Below are 21,128 nucleotides of genomic sequence, written 5' to 3' on the forward strand. Positions count from 1 at the left end.
ATATTTGTGTTTGCTGATTGGTGCATTGCAAATACAAAGGAGGAGAAAACAACAGCGCCTAACGCTTGGGTAGTGGACACGTGGAAACATTAGGGAGAAGAAAGGAGTTGGGATGAAGACCGGAAGCTGCACGTGGTCCCCCAGGCTGGAAAGGGCTGGGAGTCTGCGCACTGGGATGAGGGGCTGCGCGTGGTCCCCCAAGGGCAGGGAGTCTGCGCACTGGGACGAGGGGCTGCACGTGGTCCCCCAGGCTGGAAAGGACAGGGAGTCTGCGCACTGGGATGGGGGGGGGGCTGCGCGTGGTCCCCCAAGGGCAGGGAGTCTGCGCACTGGGACGAGGGGCTGCGCGCGCAGCAGGGCCCTGCACGCAGCCTCTGGACGTGGTGGCCTCGTGGACGTCAGACGGTCACCATGACAACCCGAGGAGAGGCAACGGTGGCGGGGGCGAGGAGCGGTTGAGGCTGGCGGCGGCGAGGGGCGGCGTCCGTCGGGCCAAGCTGTCTGCAGGCAGCGAGGCCTCCGCCATTGCCTCGGGCCGGTCCCCGCGCAGAGACTATGAGAAGATGGTCGTGCAGAGGAGGAACAAGCCGCCCAAGGGGGCCCAGGCCCCCCGCTATCCCTCGCGCAACCGCCGGGGCATGGGCAGCGGCGAACGGGGGCCTCCTCCAGCGGACAAGAACGACAAGGCCTCGCGGCCCTCGACGCCGGTGCCCATCGCCCTGTCCGGGGCCAGCGGCGGCCGCAAGGGGCTGGGCCGGAAGTCGCTGCTGCTCCGGCTGCTGAGCGCCTGCGTGCGGGGCCTCCTTGGCCTGGTCCTGGACCAGCTGTCCGCGCTGGGGCAGCGCCAGAGCTACTCGTGGAACGTGACACTGGTCATAGGTGAGCCCGTGGGGGGCCGGATGGCCTGCGGGGGCTCTGTCCTCCAGGTCATCTTGGGAGAGGCCTGGCCCAGAGATGGAGGTGTGGACAGAGGCCTGATGGGACAGGCCTGGTGATGACCAAAAAGAAAGGCATTTCACCAGCGTCTGAGGGGGCTGAGAAATGGCCACAAGCCTCCCCCGACCCCTGGAGGTCAGGACGCAGGCCGCCACTACTGCCTGCTCCTTGTAGATGCTGTGTGAGAGGGGGACAGAAGGACAGAAATGAGACGGCCCCTCCCTCGGGGAGCCCTGGGACGTAGCAAAGTGCGTGCACACGTTCAAACCACAAATGCTGCTGGAAGGCCTCAGTTTACTTATCTCTCCTGCGCTACTTCTCCCATCTGCCTGCTTCCCTTAGCATCAGGTCATGCAAACCTTCCCAGGCTTCTCTGGATTCTTCCTGGTCTTTGTTCCTTACAGTAACATTCCGTGCAAATCACCTGCCACTGTGTGTTACTTTGTTGCTAATTGTTGCCTATCACAGTGTCTGCTGCTACATCCATATACATGCATTTAATGTTTTGGGGACCTTTATTGGTGTCTTTATTCTCTTTGAGGGTATAAAACAAGTAATATGAACTGCATTAAAAGTTGTGATCTTTTAAATCGCTTTTTAAAACAGCATAATTACAGATTGCCTTCCAGAAGGGTTGGATGATCAGTTACAAGAGTATATTAAAGTGCCTGCTTTTCCATAGCCCCTCCAACAGTTACTGTACACCCGCCTTTTGTCATCTTTTTCAATTTGCTGGCTGTGACATAAAACTTAGAAGGCGTGTGGATTGGCAGTTCTATTATTAGTGATTTGGAGCTGTATTTTGCGTGTTTATCAGGAGTCTGCATTCTTTTGAGAACTTTTCATATCTTCTTAATACTTCTTGGGGAATGATGCAGTATTTTTGTTAATTTACTACATATCTTGGATAGCAGAGTCAATATCAGTATCAGATATTTGATGCAGAGACTTCTTCCTATTTGATGGCTTCTCTTTTTTGTCCTTTGTTCAAAGGTTTTTCATTTTGATTAAATCAAAATCATATTCTTTGTGATCTACTATATCCTTTGTTTGGCTAAAGAAGTCCCTCTCTTTCCCTTTGAAAGAGAAATGATTTTTTTTTTGGTAATTTTTTTGATAGAATGACCTTTAATATTTAGGTCATATCCACTTTACGCATTTTGTAATATCTGGTGTAAGATGATAGTGTAAACCTAATTTCTACTAAACTGTTTTCCAATTTCCCCAGCAGACTTTGTAAAGAGAAAGTTTGGTGTCTTTTATTTTTATGTTTATTGGACGCTTGGTTATTGAGTTTGATGGTTTGTAGTTCTTCCTTATCTACTCTGAGTTTACCAGAGAGTTTAGATGTTTATTGCTGTATAATTTAGTTTGACACCTGGAAGTGGTATGTCTTCTTTATTCCTACTTTTTTCATTTTTTAGACATTTTGTCCCTCCATATTAATCTTGCTATTATTTTTTCTGACTCTTCCATTCTCTGGTAGTTTGGGCCTCTTATTATCAGTTGGTAGGAAGTTTGAGAAGCTACTTGCACATTAAATTCAGGGATTTCTTCGTTTACATTTTTTTTCGAGAACTGATTCAGTATAACTGGTTTTCTTTGTAATCCTGTGTATTTCATGTTATGCTTTTTAAGATATTCTTCTGAGAAAAAAGCTCAGAGGCATGGCACAAAAGGCAGAGAACTCCCTGCTCTGAGGCCAACAATTTCTTGCTCAAGATTTGATCTTTTTGGTCCCTTCTACACCATGGGGAGTGGGGGGTGGGAGTGGGGGGAAGGGGTGTGGGGGTGTGGGTGTGGGTGTGTTCAACCCTCTTTTTCCTTTTCAGATAAGAGGAAGGTTCATATGATGCTTACTTCCCCTGTTCTGTCCTCTTGTTTGTATAATCTTTTTTTCAGGTACCCAGTCATGAGAAATACCAAGTTCCACTTCTTACTTAAAAACTGCCTCTTCTTGCTTCTCATCAGACCTTCAGAACAGAACAACGCCACCTGCAGGACCTCTGATCTTCTTTACCACCTTGGGTACCCTTTAAAGCATTATGGTTCTGGGGATTCTTGTCCCTTTCCCCGTTAGAATGTTTGCAGCACATTATCCTATGCTGCCTTTCATTTGCTCAAATATATCTACAAATCCTCCTAAGTGATATATTTATCCTTCTAGGTTTTTCTAGAAATTTTCTTTTCAAATTTGGTCTTTTCATAAGGAATGCTTGAAATTTCATTAAATATCCATTTTTTTCCTCTGTAGGATGACATGGAGCTTTTCAGGGTGTATTTTTCTTGATCCTAAGCTTATATTCTTTTTTATTGGGAATACTGCATTCCAAGATAGCCTTTCCTTTTTAGAAAGGTGATCCTTACTGTAGTTCTTTCATACTTGGGCTTTGTTTTGGGTGGTTGCTGTATTTTTTTCTTTGATGTGGGGGCTAGATTTTGGCTGTGGTGTTCCTGGGACTTTTCCTTTTGAGGTTCCTTTTCGGAGCTGATTGGGGGATTCTTTCTATCTTTTATCTTCTGGTTCAAATAGACTTGGGCAGTTTTTATTTAACATTTCTGGAAATGTTAAATGCTTTTTTTAAAATTGTAGTTTTTAGGTAGTCCTGTGATTCTTAATTATCTCTCTTTAAACTTGCTTTCTAAATTTTTGTTTTTGATGTTAGCTTATATTTCTTGCTGTTTCGTAGAGCCATTGATTTCTCTTTGGTTTGTTCCAGTTTTCAGAAATTCCATTTCTTGATGACCATTTTTCCTTTTAAACTATTTTTTCTCCTTCCAGTTCTTTTATCCAGAGTTTTTATTTCATTTTAATCTTGCTTCATTTATTCTAGGTATCAATGCAGTCCTTTTGGAATATCTTTTTTTTTTTGTTTGAGGCTTTGCTTGCAGAGCTTTCTTTTTGAGATCTCTTGATCTACAATAGTTTTTGATATTGGTTGGTATTTTCTTTGAGTTACTTGTCTCTACAGTGTAAGTTTATGAATTGAGGCTTTGTATCAGGTCCATGTTTTACCCCCTAATATGCTTTTGGATGGGACATTTGGCCCTGCTTGGTCTGACGTTGAGTCTTTGGATTCTTACGTGGTGACCTCCATTTCCTGGGGTTAAAACTCCTTTGACCTTTGAGGTTCTTCAACGTACTAAATCTTCAGCACCCTCTTTGCTTTCTCAGAGCAGAGTATTAGGGAATTTGGAGCCCCTGGATTTGGGCTGTCTGGCTCCAAGCACTGCAGCAACACATTGGTTACTGGGTACTGCTGCTCCCCAGGGCTTCCAAGGTCCCCACTCTGGAGCTTTCTCAGGGGAACCTTCACTCTTCCTGACTCTTGATGTAGAGCCTTACAGATGAATTGTTTCTAGTCTCTGGTCAGACTTGGGGAGACAGGTGCTGTTGCATTGTTGGCTTTTTTTGACTGATTTTTTTCCTTCTTTTTTGAATAGTATTTTATTTTTTTAATTACATGTAAAGACAATTTTAACATTCACTTAAAAAAATTTTGAGTTCTAGATTTTCTCTCTCCCTCCTTCTCTTCCCCTCCCTAAAACAGTAAGCAATTTGATAGAGGTTATATATGTACAGTCATGTAAAACATATTTCCATATTAGTCATGTTTGAAAGAAAAAACAAACCAAAAGGAAAAAAGCACAAAAAATAAAGGTGGTGAAAATGGTATGCTTTGGTCTGCATTCAGACTCCATTAGTTCTTTCTCTAGATCCTTTGGAATTATGTGGAATCACTGTATTGATGAGAAGAGCTAAGTCATTCAGAGTAGATCATCACACAATATTGCTGTTACTATGTACAGTGTCCTTTGGGTTCTGCTTCACTTTGCATAAGTTCCTGTAAATCTTACTGTGATTTTTATGAAATCTGTCTGCTTGTCATATCTCAGTTGCACAGTAGTATTTCATTGCAGTCATATACCACAACTTGTTCAGCCATTCCTCAATGGATGGGCATCCCCTCGATTTCCAGTTCTTGGCCACCACAAAGAGTGTTGCTATGAATATTTTTGTACATGTAGGCCTTCTTCCCTTATTTATGATTGCTTTGAGATACAAATCTAATAGTGGTATTGCTGGATCAAAGGGTATGCACAGTTTGATTGCCCTTTGGGCATAGTTCTGAGTTGTTCTCCAGAATGGTTGGATCAGTTTACAACTTCACCAGCAGTGCATTAGTGTCCTAATTGCCCTACATTCTTTCCAGCACTTATCATTTTCTTTTTCTGTCATATTAGCCAACCTGATAGGTGTGAGGTAGTACCTCAGAGTTGTTTAATTTGCATCTCTAATGAATAGTGATTTAGAGCATTTTTATATGTCTATAGATAGCTTTGATTTCTTTTTCTGAAAGCTGCCTGTTCGTATCCTTTGTTTATCAATTGGGGAATGACTTGTAGTCTTATAAATTTTCTATATATTTGAGAATCAAGACACTATAAAAATTGTTTCCCAGTTTTCTGCTTTCCTTCTAATCTTGGTTGCATAGTTTTGTTTGTGTAAAACCTTTTAAATTTAATATAATTAAAATGATCCATTCTACATCTTCAGTGCTGTTTATATCTCGTTTGGTCAAAAAAATCCCTATAGATCTGACAGATAAACTGTTCCTTGCTCTCCTAATATGCTTATGGTATCACCCTTTGTATCTAAATCATGTCCTCATTCCGAGCTTATCTTGGTATACAGTGTAAGGTGTTGGTCTACACCTAGTTGCTGCCAGAACGGTCTCTAGTTTTCCTAGCAATTTTTGTGAGATAGTAAGTTCTTATTTCAGAAGCAGATGCCTTTGGGTTTATTAAACACTAGGTTGCTATGGTCAATTACCGCTGTGTCTTAATCTATTCTACTATTCCACCACTACTTCCTAGCTCTAGTACCAGACAGTTTTGATGATTACTGCTTTATAACATAGTCAGAGATCTGGTAGCCTAGGCTACCTTCTTTTGCATTTTTTTTTCATTAATTCTCTTGATATTCTTGTCCTTTTGTTCTTCAGAAGAATTTTATTTTTTTCTAACTATAAAATATTTTTTGGGCTAGTTTGGTATGGCATTGAATGAGTAAAGTATTTTGGTAGAATTGCTATTTTTATTATATTGACTTGGCCTGTCCATGAGCAGTTGATATTTTTCCAGTTGTTTATATCTGGCTTTATTTGTGCGAAAAGTGTTTTTGATTGTGTCCATATAGTTCCTGGGTTTGTCTTGTCAAGTAGAATCCACAATATTTTATATTGTCTGCAGTTACTTTAATTGAACTTTCTCTTTTTGTCTCTTGCTGCTGGGTTTTGTTAGTAACCTTCAGAAATACTGATGATTTTTGTAGGTTTATTTTATCTCCTGCAACTTTTCTAAAGTTGTTAATTATTTCAACTAGTTTTTTAGTTGATGCTCTAGGATACTCTAAGTTTAATCATCATCATGTCATTTGCAAAGAGTGCTATTTTTGTGTCTTCGTTGCCTATTCTAATTCTTTCAGCTTGTTTTTCTTCTCTTATTGCTAAAGACAATATTTCTAGTCCAATATTAAATAACAGTGGTGCTAATGGACATCTTTGTGTCACCCTTGATTGTACTAGAAGGCTTCTAGCTTATCCCCTTTACAGATAATGCTTGCTGACGATTTTAGATAGATACTATTTATCCTTTTAGGAAGGCTCCATTGATGCCTGTGCTTGCTTTTAGTAGGAATGGGTTTTGTGTTTTGCCAAAAGCTTTTCCTGCACTTATTGAAATAATCATATGATTTCTGTTGGTTTTGTTATCGACAATAGTTAATTATGCTGATAGTTTTCATAGTATTGAAGCAGCCCTGCATTTCTGGTATAAAGCTCACCTGGTCACAGTGTGATCCTGGTGACAGAGTGCTGCAATCTCCTCGCCAGTTTTTATTTTAAAATTTTGTTTCAATATTTATTAGGGAAACGAGTCTGTAGCTTTCTTTCTCTGTTTTGGCTCTTCCTGGTTTAGGTATCAGCAGCATACTTGTGTCATAAAAGGAATTTGATAGGACTCCTTTGTATATTTGGCCACACAGTTTACATAATATTGGGGTTAATTGTTCTTTAAATGTTTGATAGAATTCACTTGTGAATCCATCCGGCCCTGGGAATTTTTTGTTGAGGAGTTCAATGATGGCTTGTTCAATTTCTTTTTCCAAAATGTGATTATTTAAGTATTTTATTGCCTCTTCTGTTAATCTGGGCAATTTATATTTTTGTATATATTCATCCATTTTACTTAGATTTTCAGATTTATTGGCGTATAATTGGGCAAAATAGCTCCCTATTGCTTTAATTTTCTCTTCGGTGGTGAATTCACCCATTCTATTTTTGATATGGGTAGTTTTGTTTTCTTTATTTTTTAAAAAAGTCCAATTAACCAATGGTTTATTTAATGTCTTTTTCATAAAACTAGTTTTGTTTATTTGTTGTGTTTTTCTTTCGGATTTATTAGTCTCTCCTTTTATTTTTCAGGATTTCTAAATTGGTGTTTAATTGGGGATTTTTAATTTGTTTTTTTTTAGTTGTATGCCCTGTTCATTGATCTGCTCTTTATTTTATTGATGTGTTTGTAGATATGTTTCTTCTAAGTACCACTTTCACTGGGTCCCATAAATTTTGTCTCATTTTCATTGTCTTTGATGAAATTATTGATTGTTTATATGATCTGTTCTTTGACTCACTCATTTGTTAGTATTAGATTACTTAGTTTCCGATGAATTTTTAACCTTTCTGTGGCACTTTATTGTTATTTTTATTGCATCATGATCTGGAAAGGAAGCATTTAATATTTTTGCTTCTCTGTATTTGATTGTGCGGTTTTTATGCCCTAATACGTGGTCAGAAGCCATATACCACTGAGAAAAAGGTATATATATTTTTTCTATCCCCTTTCAGTTTTCTCCAGAGGTCTATCATATCTAACTTCTAAAATCCTATTCACCTCCTTAACTGTCTTGTTTATTTTGTGGCTGGCTTTATCTGGTTCTGAGAGGGGAAAGTTGAGGTCCCCCACTAGTCTAGTTTTAGCACATGTTTCCTCCTGTACCCCACTTAACTTCTTTAGAAATGTGGATGCACATACATTTGGTATTGGTATTATTTCATTGTCCGTGACGCCTTTTAGCAAGATGTAGTTTCTTTGTCTCTTAGAATTAGATCTACTTCTGCTTCTGCTTCGTCTGAGATCATGATTGCTTCCCCTGCTTTTAAAAAAACTTAACTTTTAACTTAAATTTACTGTGTCTCTCTGCTGCCAGTGTGTTTCTTGTAAACAACATATTGTAGGGTTCTGGTTTTTTAACAGTCTTCCTGATTCTGAATATAGAGCACTACTTAGAGTATAGCCATGCTTGGTGTCATATATGCATGCTGGTATATAGTTATTGATCTTAGGAAACTTGTAGAATCACTTTTTTCATAATCTCTATGTTGACAGCTGAAGCCTTGAGAATGAAATATGTGCTGTCCTTACGTGTGTGAGAACAGAATAAGTAATTTACAAAATCAGTAATGCTGTCCTCATATTGTGAACATTTACAAAATAAATGATGGGCCGTAAAGTATTAATTCTTTTTACAGGGTAAAAAGCATATGTAGAGTTAAACCATTTACAACAAGCTGGGGCCTCTGAGTACTTTTGCCTCTTTCATGGCAGTTGTCTTTGTGTAACCATTATCCACATTAAAGTAACTTAGTATACAAATGACTCTGGGAGAAGAAGAATTAGAGCTGAACTGGGGATGTGACAGTCAATCAGTCCGTCTCTCTGTGTTTGTCCCTCATTTTCGAAGAAGACCATGACATCAGAGAAACGGTGACATGACTTGCACTTGCCTTTGTTTTGAGTGAGGGAGGGCTGTGCAAGGTCAATCATGAAGAAAGGTGGATGCTTAATTTTCTCCTTGTGTATCTTTTTTGGTGAGATTTTAGAAATCTGTTTTTAAACCTGAAGTATAGGTGAAGTATAGATTGAGCGATTTTTCAGGGGCTAATGTAAAATTAGTGTTTTGAAATTTATTTCTTCATATCCTTTTATGATTTATCAGTCATGTAGTAAGAGTTTTACAAATTTTTAACAATTCCTTATATGTTTTGGATATTAATTTTTTATCTGTCACATTTGCCTTATTTTTCCCAGTTTTTTTCCTTTTTAAAACTGTACTTATAACATTTTGTTTCACTGATTTCTCTCTCCTTTTTTGGACCCACTACCACATAATTTTATTTATAACAGTTCTATTGTTTTAAAAAGCCTGTGGAGTATGAGGAGGTCACCTTCCTGAGCCTTTCTCCCCCCACTCCTTTGATATTCTTGCCCATGTTTTTTATATAAATTTTAATAGAAACTTATTCAGTGATATGAGGAAACTCTATGGCATTTTGACTTATTAAAATTTGTCAGTCATTGACTAACATTGTAATTGTAATACTTTAATCCAAACTAGCCACGGACGCTGAATATTTGGCTGTTTATTTAGGTTTTCCCCTATGTAGTCATTATTTTATGTGATCTTAATCAGGGCATTCATGTATATTTCTAGTTAGGTTAATTCCCAAATAATTTTTTTGGTTATTATAAAAAAGATCTTTTTAGGATGCCTTCTTGATTTTAATTTCTAGAAAATAAGAATACAGATGGTTTATGTGGGTTAATCCCATGTCCTGCAGTCTTGTTGATTGATCCCATTTATTGGCTCTACTCATTTGTTGCTCGACAGAGCTTTTGGTGCGCTGTCTTTCTCTACTAATGATGACATTTTGAATTAGAAATACGTCATGTGGTTAACAGGTTAATACATTTGTTTCAAGAAGGAGGGGCTAGGAGCAGTGGGTAAAAGTTGCAAAGAGGCGAATTTAGGATTGATATAAGACAAAACTGCTGAATAATTAGGGTTATCCAGAGTGGAAGGGATTGTCTCAGGAGCTTGTGAATTCTCTTTTACAGCCAAAGCAACCTTCACACCATAGCTTGTTGACTGCTTTTGGATATGTTGTAGATGGGCATAGTTTCATCTAGAAGAAGCTGACTGAGGTTGACTCTAAACCCCTTATATTCCATGATATTGAATTTTTTTTAGAATTGTTAGTTCTTTTATCTTTTCCTCTGATTTTTTTTTTGATGTTACTACTTTTTATTTGTGTTAAAAGCCTTTTTATGAGTAAATTTTGGGTATTTTAATGTTCTTTATACTTTGATGTTATTCATGATACACTTTCTTACTCAAACTCTATTTTGATTGCTTTTGTTGTAGTTAGGACACTTTATGATTTCATATACATTCGTGTATTTGTTTACATACCATACATAAAATTGTAACCACTGTTATTAACAAGCAAAATGCTTATTATTTTTTCCTAAGAATTCATTCAGTTAGTTGGGATTTTCTGTTTTGCTCTAACTACTACTCCGTTATAGTTTTTTCTTGATAAAAATTTTTAGGTCTTGTTTGTTTTTGAAGAAAATTTTCTTGTTTTCAAACAATATGGTCATTTTTGCAGGCGTGTGATTTGGGGACCAATATTCATTTTTTAAAGTCATTTGTAAATTTTTGTTCAGCTTTGATTTTTTTCTGTGTTCAGTAGTTATTATGGAAATAGTTATAAACATAATTTGTTTTTTCCTTAGCACTTGGGTAAAGTGTTTTTGTAATTCTGTAGTTTTAAAATTATGTGCCTCTTTGATTAGTTACTATTGTACATCATGTTGATATGCTGTGTAGTCTCCCAAATTAGAGGTGTTTACCTGATACAGTCTCTGCTGAAATTGTGTTCTTTTCTAATTATGTCCTCAGATATAATCCTGACCTTTTTTTCTAGGACATTTTTGCTTATTGGTTTGCCTTTCAGATTTCTTATCTTGTCTTGCATCCCTATTAACGGACTTTCTAGCTCTCTTATAGCCTAGGCTTATTCTTCAGTTTCAGTTTTTTAAAATAATACTGTATTTTTTCAAATCAACAAAAATCAGACTTCCTTTTTCTTCCCATCTCTTCCCAATTGAGAACAAAAGAAAAACAAAACCTTCTTACAGACATGTACAGTCAAGTAAAACAAACTTGGTCATATAAACGAAAAAGTCTTGTTTCTTTAACTCTGAGCCCTTCCCCTACAGGGGGTCATCCTCTAGAATCGGGGTGTCGAAGTGTTCCCTGTTTGTCTTTATTGTGTTGTTGTCATCGTTCTGTTCTCACGATTCTTCGCAGCTTTTGCCGAAGTCCTTTGTCTTCATCATTTCTTTAGCTCCAAAGGATTCCATTACATTCATATAACAACTTGTTCAGTCATTTCCTCCTCAGCGTCCCATTTTGTGCCACCTGACAAAGAGCTATATTTTTGTACATTCTTAGAGTTTCTTTTGCTTCGGACTAATTCCTCCATTTATTTATTCTTCTAATTCCTCCTTCTCCCCTTTCCCACCTATTAACCTGGTGAATGAAATGTATTTCTAGATCCAACCATGTAGTATATTCTTCATTCCTTTGACAAGTTCAGATATGAATGAGGTTGGAGTGTCAGCTGCTTGAATAAAGGTTGAGATGATACTCCCTAACCTTCCCTCTCCTCCGAGCATTTCTCTTCCCATCTCTTTTCATTTTTGTCTTAAGACCATATAGATGTAACAGGCTTTGTCTAATTAGACTTCTTCTCTGACCCATGATGATGCTCAAGTTCGGCAGGGGGGCACATTGAGCATCTCCTTATGTTAGGATGTAAGCTGTTTTTTCTTGTTTACTCCCTTATGTTTGTTCATTTGTGTTTCCCTTTTTATGTTTCTCTTATTTTGTGCTTGAAATTCAAAGTTTCTCTGCAGCTCTGGTCTTTTAATCAGAAATGCTAGGAAGTCCTTTATGTCACCGAAGGTTTATTTTTTTCCCCTTGTAATATTACTCTCTGTTTTGCTGGGTAAGTCCATGTCCTTAGCCTTCTGGAGTGTTGTATTCCAGGCTTTCTGCTCCTTTATCGTGGTAGCTGCTAAATCATGTGTGATCCTAACGGTGCCCCTTTGGTACTTGGATTCTTTCTTTCTGGCTGAATACAGTGTTTTGGATTTTGGCTATGGTATTCCTGTGATTTTTCATTTTGAAATTTCTGTTTGGAGGTGACCACTAGATTCTTTTTGTTTTCACCTTGCCCTGTGGTTTTGAGAGATCCTGGCAGTTTTCTTTTAAGATATCTTGAAATATGATATGTAGGTTCTTTTTATAGTCCTGGTGTTCAGGTAGTACATTTAAATTCCTCACATTTAGATTTCTAAATTTTTTCTTCTGGATCTGTTTTCCACATCAATTTTTGCTGTGAGATTCCTTACATTTTCTTCTATTTTTAGTCTTTTGACTTTGTTTTAATATTTCTCATCTTATAGAACCATTGTGTCTTCTACTTATTTTCAGGGAGTTTGTTGCTTGGGCCAAGTTTTATCTCTTGAACCAAGGCGTTCATTCCCATACTAATTCTTTTTTTTTTTTCATTTTCCTTGAGCCTTCTCATTTCATTATGAATAATTTTTAGCTCTTTGAAACGTTCTCCCTTCCACTCTTTTGGAATTCTAGTTGGATTTGTGGCCACACCTTATTCTTCTCTGAAGCTTGGCTGGTAGTATGTTTTGCAGCCCTTTCTCTGCTTCTCGGTTTGTGGTTTGAGCATCCCTCTCACTGTAATGACTTTTCATGGTGAGGTATTTTTGAGCTTATTTTCCAGCCTATTTCCTTACTTTGACTTGATGTTAGTGTCTGGCTCAGTCCTCTTTGTGCTTCCTAGGAAGTATTGAGAATTGTATTATTTCAGGATCTCAGGGACAGCTTAGTTCCTAACTTGAATTTGGGTCTGACAAATCCAGCCACTGGACTTGGCCACTCTCAGCCAGCTGCGAAGCTGTGCTAGTTCAGACGAACAGAACTGCAGGCTCCCATTTGGTCCAGAATTCCTGCCCTGGTTATACTCTGCAGGCTTCAGGCTGGGCTGGAAGGTGGAATTGAGGTCCAGCTTTGCTCCTGGTGTCTGAGCCATATGGCTTCTGCTAGCTTCTTAACTTAACTCTTCTTTCCTCTGTAAGGCATGGGGCCTGTGTTTGCTCCTTATCCTGGAATTCTGCCCTGAGTGCAAGTCCCCTTTTTAGTCCACCCTAGATCTGTGACTCTGAACTGAGAGTTGGCCGTTGGCTTCCGTGCCCGTTGAGGTGCTCCTGTGTGGGAGCTGCATAGCGTCTCCCTGCATCGAAGTGCTCCACGTGTCGTGCTCTTGTCCAGATCTCTTATTGGTGTCTGCAGACCCTTCTGTCTCAATAAACAGTCAGTAGTCAGTAAACATTTATTGTACACTTACTATATGTCAAGCACTGTGCTATGGGTCAGGGATGGAAATGCAAAAAAAAAAGAAAGGTGGTTCAGGAACTGGAGCTTACAGTCTAAGTGGGGGAGAGACAAAACACAAAAGTCTCAAAGTAATATAACCAAATGGGCAATGAGCTGCTGTCTGAGCTCTCTCTTTAACAGGCGCTTTTGAAGTTTGTGGCTCCATCCTTCAACAAGAAGGGAAGAAGGAAGGGGGGAGGTATGAGTACGAAGACTGATTAATAGATACTGCAGGCTGATTGTTAAGTATGGTAGAGAAGTCAGGGAAAAAGTAGCACAGCCAGGTGGGAAATGAGAGGTTTGTCTTACTATGCCAACTGAGCTGGAAAAATGATCGCTGAAACTTTTTTTTGGATTTCTTCCTCAGGTTTCAGTCTGGTGAGTTTTCTAGATCTCTTAGTAGTTTTTTGGGAGAGACTTTGCTAACCTTCCTATTACTCTACTGTGTTGGCTCCACCTCCTTCAGTTTCATTTTTATTGGTTATTGATCTTTTCTCATGGGTTATAAATTTGCAGTTTTCGAATTACTCTTTTATATCATCTTGTATTTTTTTAAACCTGAATTAGAATCCTTTTAAAATTTCACTGATACTTATTATCCAGTCTAATTTATCCTTTGAAATTTTTTCTGTACCATCCGTTGATGCTTTTTCAGCTTTCATTTTAAAAAGAATTGTTTCCTTTAGGCTTTTATGTTAGAGAACTTACTGTGTTACATTTTTAAAAATTTCCATTAAGAACAAGCATCTGATGTGTGTGAGACATTTTGGTAGGTCCTGCAGATACAGAGACACAAGCTAATAGTAATCTCTCCCCTTATGTACTAGTAGGTAATAAATACATCATGGAAACAAATACGATCTAACTTGAGGAAGGAGAGAACACTGATACCAAGAGGATAAGTGAGATCATCAATGGGAAAGTATAAGGCTGTTTTCAAATATAGCCATATCAATAATAATCATGATAACAATAAGTCATGGCCTCGGCCCCAAATCTAGGTTGATGTGTTGTTGAGCTGTTTTAGTCGTGTCCAGCTCTCCGTGACTCCATTGGGGTTTTCTTGGTGCAGAGATATTATTAGAGTGCTTTGCCATTTTACAGAGGAGGAAACTGAGGCGAACAGGGCCAAGTGACTTGCCCAGGGTCACATGGCCACAAAGGGTCTGGGGCTGGATTTGAACTTCCTCATTCCAAGCCCACTGTTGTATACACACAGCTGCACATGTATATGTACCAGGTCCAATTCTGGGGGCTCATACACCAACCAGGGTTTTCCTCAACTGTCAGAATGAGTCATTTCTGTGCACCTGGTGCTTATGAAAGGCAAGTTTGAGTTTATTTCTGGCTGTGCTGTATCTCTTGCTGCTCTTCTCCTAGGTTCTCCTAGGTCTGGGAACTGCACCTCCCTTCTCTGCAGGAGGCTTGGTCCGGGAGCTCCTCTGCTGAGAGGGAGAGCAGGGCAATCACGAGGCTTCTCACACTTGCACCCATGCCGAGGACCCCTGTCCCTTCTCTATGGGCCCCTCCTCTAGAGGTCAGCTTGTGCCTGTCTCTTTTATCAGTGTATAGGAAGGAGAGGAAGGCCCTGTGAATCTAGAAAGACATGTTGGGGTTGGGCTCTCCAGGATGGTCATGGCTAACTTAGGGCCCTGCGTGTTTTACCTGGAGGCAGTAGAGAGCCACTGAAGTTGATTGAGGAGGGTTTGGACAGAAAACTGGAAGGGCAGTTAACAAACTGAGCAGTAGAGTCAAGATTCCAAAAAATCTCTAGTTTGAATCTAGGTGAAATTCTCCAGGAATAAATAGAAAGTCTTGTACTTACAAAAGCAAGCTTCACATGTGTAAGATGAGGCAGCATGGTTAGACTGTCATGTGTCTGTGAAGATTTTGCGGTTTTAACAGACTGCAAGTTCAGGCTGAGTGAGGAAGCTGGTGTGGCAGTCCAGAAAGCCAAGTTCATCTTGAGCAGCATTAAGAGACACAGAATGTTGGGGCACAAGGAGGTGACTGTTCCTCTGTATTTGGTCCTGGTCACACCACATCTATTGCTGTCAGTCCTGGCTGCCACAGTTTAGGAAGCCAAGTCAAGTCAGGAAGCATTTCCTGTGCCAACTCTGTGTCAGTCACTGTGCTCAGCACTGGGTTTGTAAAGACAGGCAGAGAACAGCGCCCAGTCTGACGGGGCAACACCCCTTAAACAACTATGTACAAACGAGATAGGCGGGTAAATTGGTGGTGGTCTTGGAGGGAAGGCACTAGCATGGAGGAGGCCCATTAAGAAAGAATCCTGAGGGCAACTAGATGGAGAAGCATGAAAGAGTAAAGCATTTATTAAGCACTTCCTGTGTGCAGAGCTCTGGGCTCAACCCTGAGGATACCAGTAGGAAGGTGAGACTGTCCCTCATCTCAGGGTGGGGGAGGAGGTGAGTGGGGGGGGTCAGCTGTCAATCACTTGGGTGAGAAATGGGTGGTCCTGCCTCTTCATTTGGCAGCTCATGGTTGTGTATGACTACAGTTGCATCATTTTCTACTTTCTGAGTGCTGGTCCTGCTATTGGGCTTTAAAACAGCGTAAGCCAAGACTGGGGCGGGACACCGTCCCCTGTGACTATCCCTAGAAGTTGCAGTGATGATCCAAGGTGAAAATGAACCAGAGTCATACACGCTTAGAGATGCGCTGCATCTCTCCAGCCAGCTTCAGCTGGTCCTCTGCATTCATGCCCAGTGTAGGACAATTCAGTCCTAGATCTTCCAGGATCCTTACTGGCCTCTGGCTCTTCTAAAGACCTGTCCCTAGGGCTAGGGTCACTGACTGTCTCTCATTGTAGCCCTGGCTCTGCAGGGAGTGTAAGAGGTGACATTTGTATGGGGAGCTCAAGGTACCTCTCTCCTGTTCTTCTTTCTCTCTCTCTCCTTCTAGCTGTGTGCATATAGTTGGGGTCAGTTTCTCAGACCAAAACACCTTTTGTTGGCCTCCACTCCCCGACATAATGTTGTCTTCACTTGTTGGAATGTACGGTCCTTGAGGGCAGGGATTGTGTTTGTATTCTTAACTCTTAGCGAGGTTAATGAAGGAAGCATTTATGTGTCAAGCATGATGCTGAACTTTGGGGTTACAGGCAGAAAAGTCAGACCTTCTCTCGGATATCTCACATTTTAATCATCAGGAGTGGACAGCGCGGTAAGGCAGAGGGAAAGGTCTCCACCAGAATTTCTCTCAGAGAGACATCCCATATAATACGTAGCACTGTTTAAAGAAGCAAAGGAACAATCCACAGAACTGATCATGAACACATTGACAAAATCTGAAATGATGTGCAGTGTACCACACTGCCAACGCAGGGGGAAGCGGGGGGGTCTTCTCACGTACCTTCTTTGGAACATCTTGTTCTTTGTCGTTGTGCAACGTTCACTTAGGGTTACTCTGTGGTTCTTCACGTTTCCATCAGTGGAGTCGTTCTGGATATTGACTTCTTGAGTTCATGTAAATGTTTTTAATCATCATTTCTTAAAGCATATCAATATTCCACTAACTTCATGTCCTACAGTTTGTTTATCCATTTCTCAACTGACGGTCCTTTATTTTGTCTCCAGTTATTTGCCTTCACAAAAAGTATTGCTGTAAACATTTTAGTGTATGTGGGGACTTTCTTCTCAATGACCTGTTTGGGTCATAACAAGCCCTAGTGGTGGAATCTCAGGGCCAGAGATTATGGACATTTAAGTTACAAACTGCTTTAGAAAATGGTTGTACTGTTTCACAGCTCCACCAAAAATGCACTGCTGTGGCTGTCTTTCCACAACCACTCCAACATGGACCATTCTCCTCTTTTGTCATCTTTCTCAGATTTACTGGGTGTGAGGTAATAACCTCAAGATTGTTTAGAATTGCCTTTCTTTTGTTAGTGATTTTGAAATGTTCTTTCATGTGGTTGTTAGTAGTTTGTAATTCATTTGAAGGACTATTCATGTCCTTTGGTCACTTATCTTTTGGGAAATGTTTTTTTGGTCACACCTATCTCTCTCTCTGTCTCTCTGTCTATATCATTTCTATATCTTAGATAGCAAGTCCTTATCAGATAAGGCGACTAGTAGTTTGCAGTTTGTCTTTTGAGTACTATTTGTTTATATATATTGATTACTTATCAATAGGGGAATGACGCTTAGTCTTTGTAGAAGGTGTACCAAAGGTTTTTTTAGTGCAGTTTCTTATCAGAGATATTTGATGCACAGATTTCTACCCAATTGACATTTTCCCGTCATATCCTAACTTCATTGATTTGGTTAATTCAGTCTTATCTTTTGTGATTATGTCTGTCCTTTGCTTAGTTAAGGCATTTCCTCCCTAAATCATAGATTTGAAAGGTAACTGATTTCTTTCTAGTTTTCTTTTTTTCAATAGTGTGTCCTGTGACATTTACCCATTTTGAATTTATTGTGATATCTGGTATAAGGTTATGGTGTGAGCTTAATTTCTACCCGTTTAACAATATTCCCAGAAGTTTTTGTTAAATAGGGAGTTCTTTTCCAAACAACTTATATTCTCAGGTTTATTGAACACTGGTTTATTGAGATAACTTGTTTCTGATTCTTCCTTGTCTACCTTATTTCACTGAGTAATCATTAACTTGTAATAACTTTTTTTGTCTTTTCAGGTGCCTTTGTGGGAGTTTTACACTGGTAAGATTTAGTTGCACTTTGTGATAAACAACAATATTTGGTTAAAAAATTTTCTCAAAGCACATTAAAAAATGGAATTACCTATTTGTGGATGTCTTTAAATTTATATGACTACACTTATGCCCCATTTTAGAAAATGATTTCTAACATTTGGACCTCACAAAAATGTTTGCAAAATAGGTTGTAGTTTTTTATAAAATAATTGTTTCCTTGTAAAAGAGTTTATTGCTCAACAAATCCTTTTAAATCTATGGGTCCGCGATATATAAATTTTTGTTTCCAGAACTTCGGTTGTTATGAAAAAAGATTTTGTGTGTATTTTGGGGGACATGTAATGTTGTTTTTGCCGAGGAAACATTTAACACTAGTTTTAGGTACTCTTTAACCTTTGAAAATCTGTTAGAAATGAAGAAAAATACATTCTGAAATTATGATGTAAGTGTATGGGAAAACGGTCTTACTTTTAAGTAACAGATCTCTTGTGTAAAGCAAGGTTCTCCTGTATATACGTAGAGATAATTAGTCACTAAATAATTATTTATTTTGTTGTTGTTCAGTCATTTAAGATGGATCTGACTCTTCCTGATCTTTTACGGGTTTTCCAAATACTGGAGTGGTTTGCCATTTCCTTCTGAAGCTCATTTTATAGATGTGGAAACTGAGGCAGACAAGGTTAAGTGACTTTCCCAGAGTCACACAGCTAGTAAGTGTCAGAGGCTGAATTTGAATTCAGGTGTTCCTGACTCCAGGCCTGGCCCTCTATTCACTGTGCCACCTAACTGCCGATCTGCCAGAGGCAAAATGTACCTGAGCTCAAGGAATGTATCATATAATAGGGAACACACAAAAGGGAGCTGAAAAAGGGAAGGAGGAAGAAGCCTGGTGAGAAATGTAGAACTGGTTGGCCTGGGTGTCCCCTCTTAAATGGAGGGCCTGGGGAAGCTCTCCATTCAGCCCTCCAATCACAAGGTCCCAGGGGCAGAGAGTACTGAGGAGATGGGAGGTCCAGGGCTGCGATGATCTTACAGGGTGAAGATATTCCTGGGGCATTATAGAGTCTGGAGGAGAGCAGCCCAACTTAGAGTGAAAGAGTCTGGTGTAAGGACTCAAGGCTCGATCCATAGAAATGTTTAAAATACCATGCACTTTTTAGAATGGGTGTGTTACAAAAGAAAAAGAAACATTCACTACACTCTCTGAAAGAGTAGGGTGTAATGGAAAGAACATTGGATCCAATGCGTGAACATCTGGGGTCCAGTCCTGTTATGTCACTGCAGAACCTGTGGCTATTACTTTAGCTTCTGTTGGACCTGGAGCTTCTCCATCTGTAAAATGAGGGGCCTGTATTGAGAGCAAGGCCCTCCGTAGTGTCTTTTCCAGTTTGAATGTCCTGTCTTGCTGTTTAGTCAGTTAAGGTGCATGTGTGCATGTTTGTGATTTCTAAATACTGATTGAATAAGAATGAATTTGTTATATATTACCTTATAAAATTGGTGTAATTTGAGTTTTCCAAATGACTAAATTCCATGAAGTTGAAATTGCATGCGCAGTGACCCCTCTTTGGTAGTAATGCCGAACTTGAGATTCTGTGGGATTTTCAAGTCTAGGATGTGTGGAGTTGGCCTTTCCACATCACATTCCCATTCCTTTGGTCTCTGCTTAGTCCAGTGTGTAGGAGTGAGAGAGGAAAGACTTTCTTTCCTAATTCCATCACCAGGACTTCTCTGGGAAGCTGATGAGAGTAAGTTGAGATCTGGCATTCCACCGAAGTATGTCTCCTGTTTTAAATGGCAGGTACTGAAAATGACGTTGGCTACATGGAGCTCTGTTAAACATTTCTGTTTGTTAGAGTGGATCTGTACTCTCTGTTTTAGTATTGCCTGGTGTATCTGGAAGTGTATGTGAATATATATATATGTATGTACATGTATTTTGCATATCTTTATTTCAGATTTTCCTTTAGAGTGCCACCTTTAAGTTTTTTATATCAAGGGAATATTCCTTTCCTGAAATATAGTTCTGTTCACTTAGAATTCAATTTTTGAGCCATGATATATTAAATTTATTTTAGTGATTTATTTTAATTTGGTGATTTAACTTTAGTACTTTTTAAAACCAGAGGATGGAAATTTAATTTATATCTAATTATAAGGATTTCAAAATTTCTCTTATGAACTATTTTCTCTTATCAGATTTGAGGCTTCTTATTTTGCGTGCATATATGAGTATAGATTTTTTCCCATATTAATTTTCAGTCTTATTTCATATTCTTGCATGTGATCCTATTTTTTTTCAGGGTTCATTTAACAACTCTTTTTGAAAACGATCGCCATTTTTCCCACCTCTCAACCTTGGAAAGGGAGATGACTTTTCGCACTGAAATGGTTAGGCCCTTCTAAAATATTGTTATATGGTCTTTTAAATAGTTGCTCTATAACCTAGAAGTTTAATGAATACTAAAATGATTTAATGGCAAAACTTATTCTTCAACAGAATTGTAGTTTAAGGCTGTTGTTTCCTAAAAGATTTTGGTGGCCCTCACCCCTTCCTTTGGCCAATTTCTTCTCTTTTGTCTGATATACCTTTATAATTTAAGTTATGTTAACCCGTTTAGTAAGTAAAAATGAATGAGCACTAAGAAATGATAATATCCAGGGGATAATGACTTCTAACTTAAAATTAACTTACAAGAGTAGGCTACACAGCCTTCATTCATACAGATTTTATGTGAGTTGAAATCTACAGTTGCATGTCATTTTATGGAATAGTTACGTGAATGAAAAATGATTTGTAAAGCTTATTTCTATAAATCAAGTCATTTCTCTATTAACTACCATGATAACATTGGAAATATATTTCTGATGGAAAATAATTAAAGTAAACAGTCCCTTTGAATTCACGTATAGAAGGAGATGACTATGCAGTCTTAAATGATCTGGAATCCTCTGCATTACTGGAGCAGAATACTAAGATAAATGAAATATTGGTTTAACTCCGTATCACATTTCTTATGTTATTATTTTTCATGAGAAATTTGAGTGTAGGCTACTGTACTTGTATAAAGAGCCCTGCGTTGGAAGACAGAAGGCAAGGTCTGTCCTCACCTATGGCATTTTGTAACCTGAGCTTTCTGTATGCCATACCTT

The 21,128-nt window shown here is 39.1% G+C and overlaps 1 protein-coding gene across 1 annotated transcript in view; it reads left to right on the forward strand.

Annotated features, from left to right (window-relative positions):
• Nucleotides 1-393: 393 nt before the first annotated feature.
• Nucleotides 394-21,128, forward strand: part of LOC140497666 (protein C-mannosyl-transferase DPY19L1-like) — a 160,764-nt gene continuing 140,029 nt past the window's right edge. The window contains exons 1-3 of the mRNA XM_072598859.1: nucleotides 394-879; nucleotides 17,958-17,982; nucleotides 20,279-20,366. Of these exons, the coding sequence (XP_072454960.1) occupies nucleotides 564-879; nucleotides 17,958-17,982; nucleotides 20,279-20,366 (429 nt within the window). The 5' untranslated portion in view covers nucleotides 394-563. The remainder of the gene's footprint in view (nucleotides 880-17,957; nucleotides 17,983-20,278; nucleotides 20,367-21,128) is intronic.

Source organism: Notamacropus eugenii, chromosome 3 (assembly GCF_028372415.1).
Source record: "Notamacropus eugenii isolate mMacEug1 chromosome 3, mMacEug1.pri_v2, whole genome shotgun sequence".
NCBI lineage: Eukaryota > Metazoa > Chordata > Mammalia > Diprotodontia > Macropodidae > Notamacropus > Notamacropus eugenii.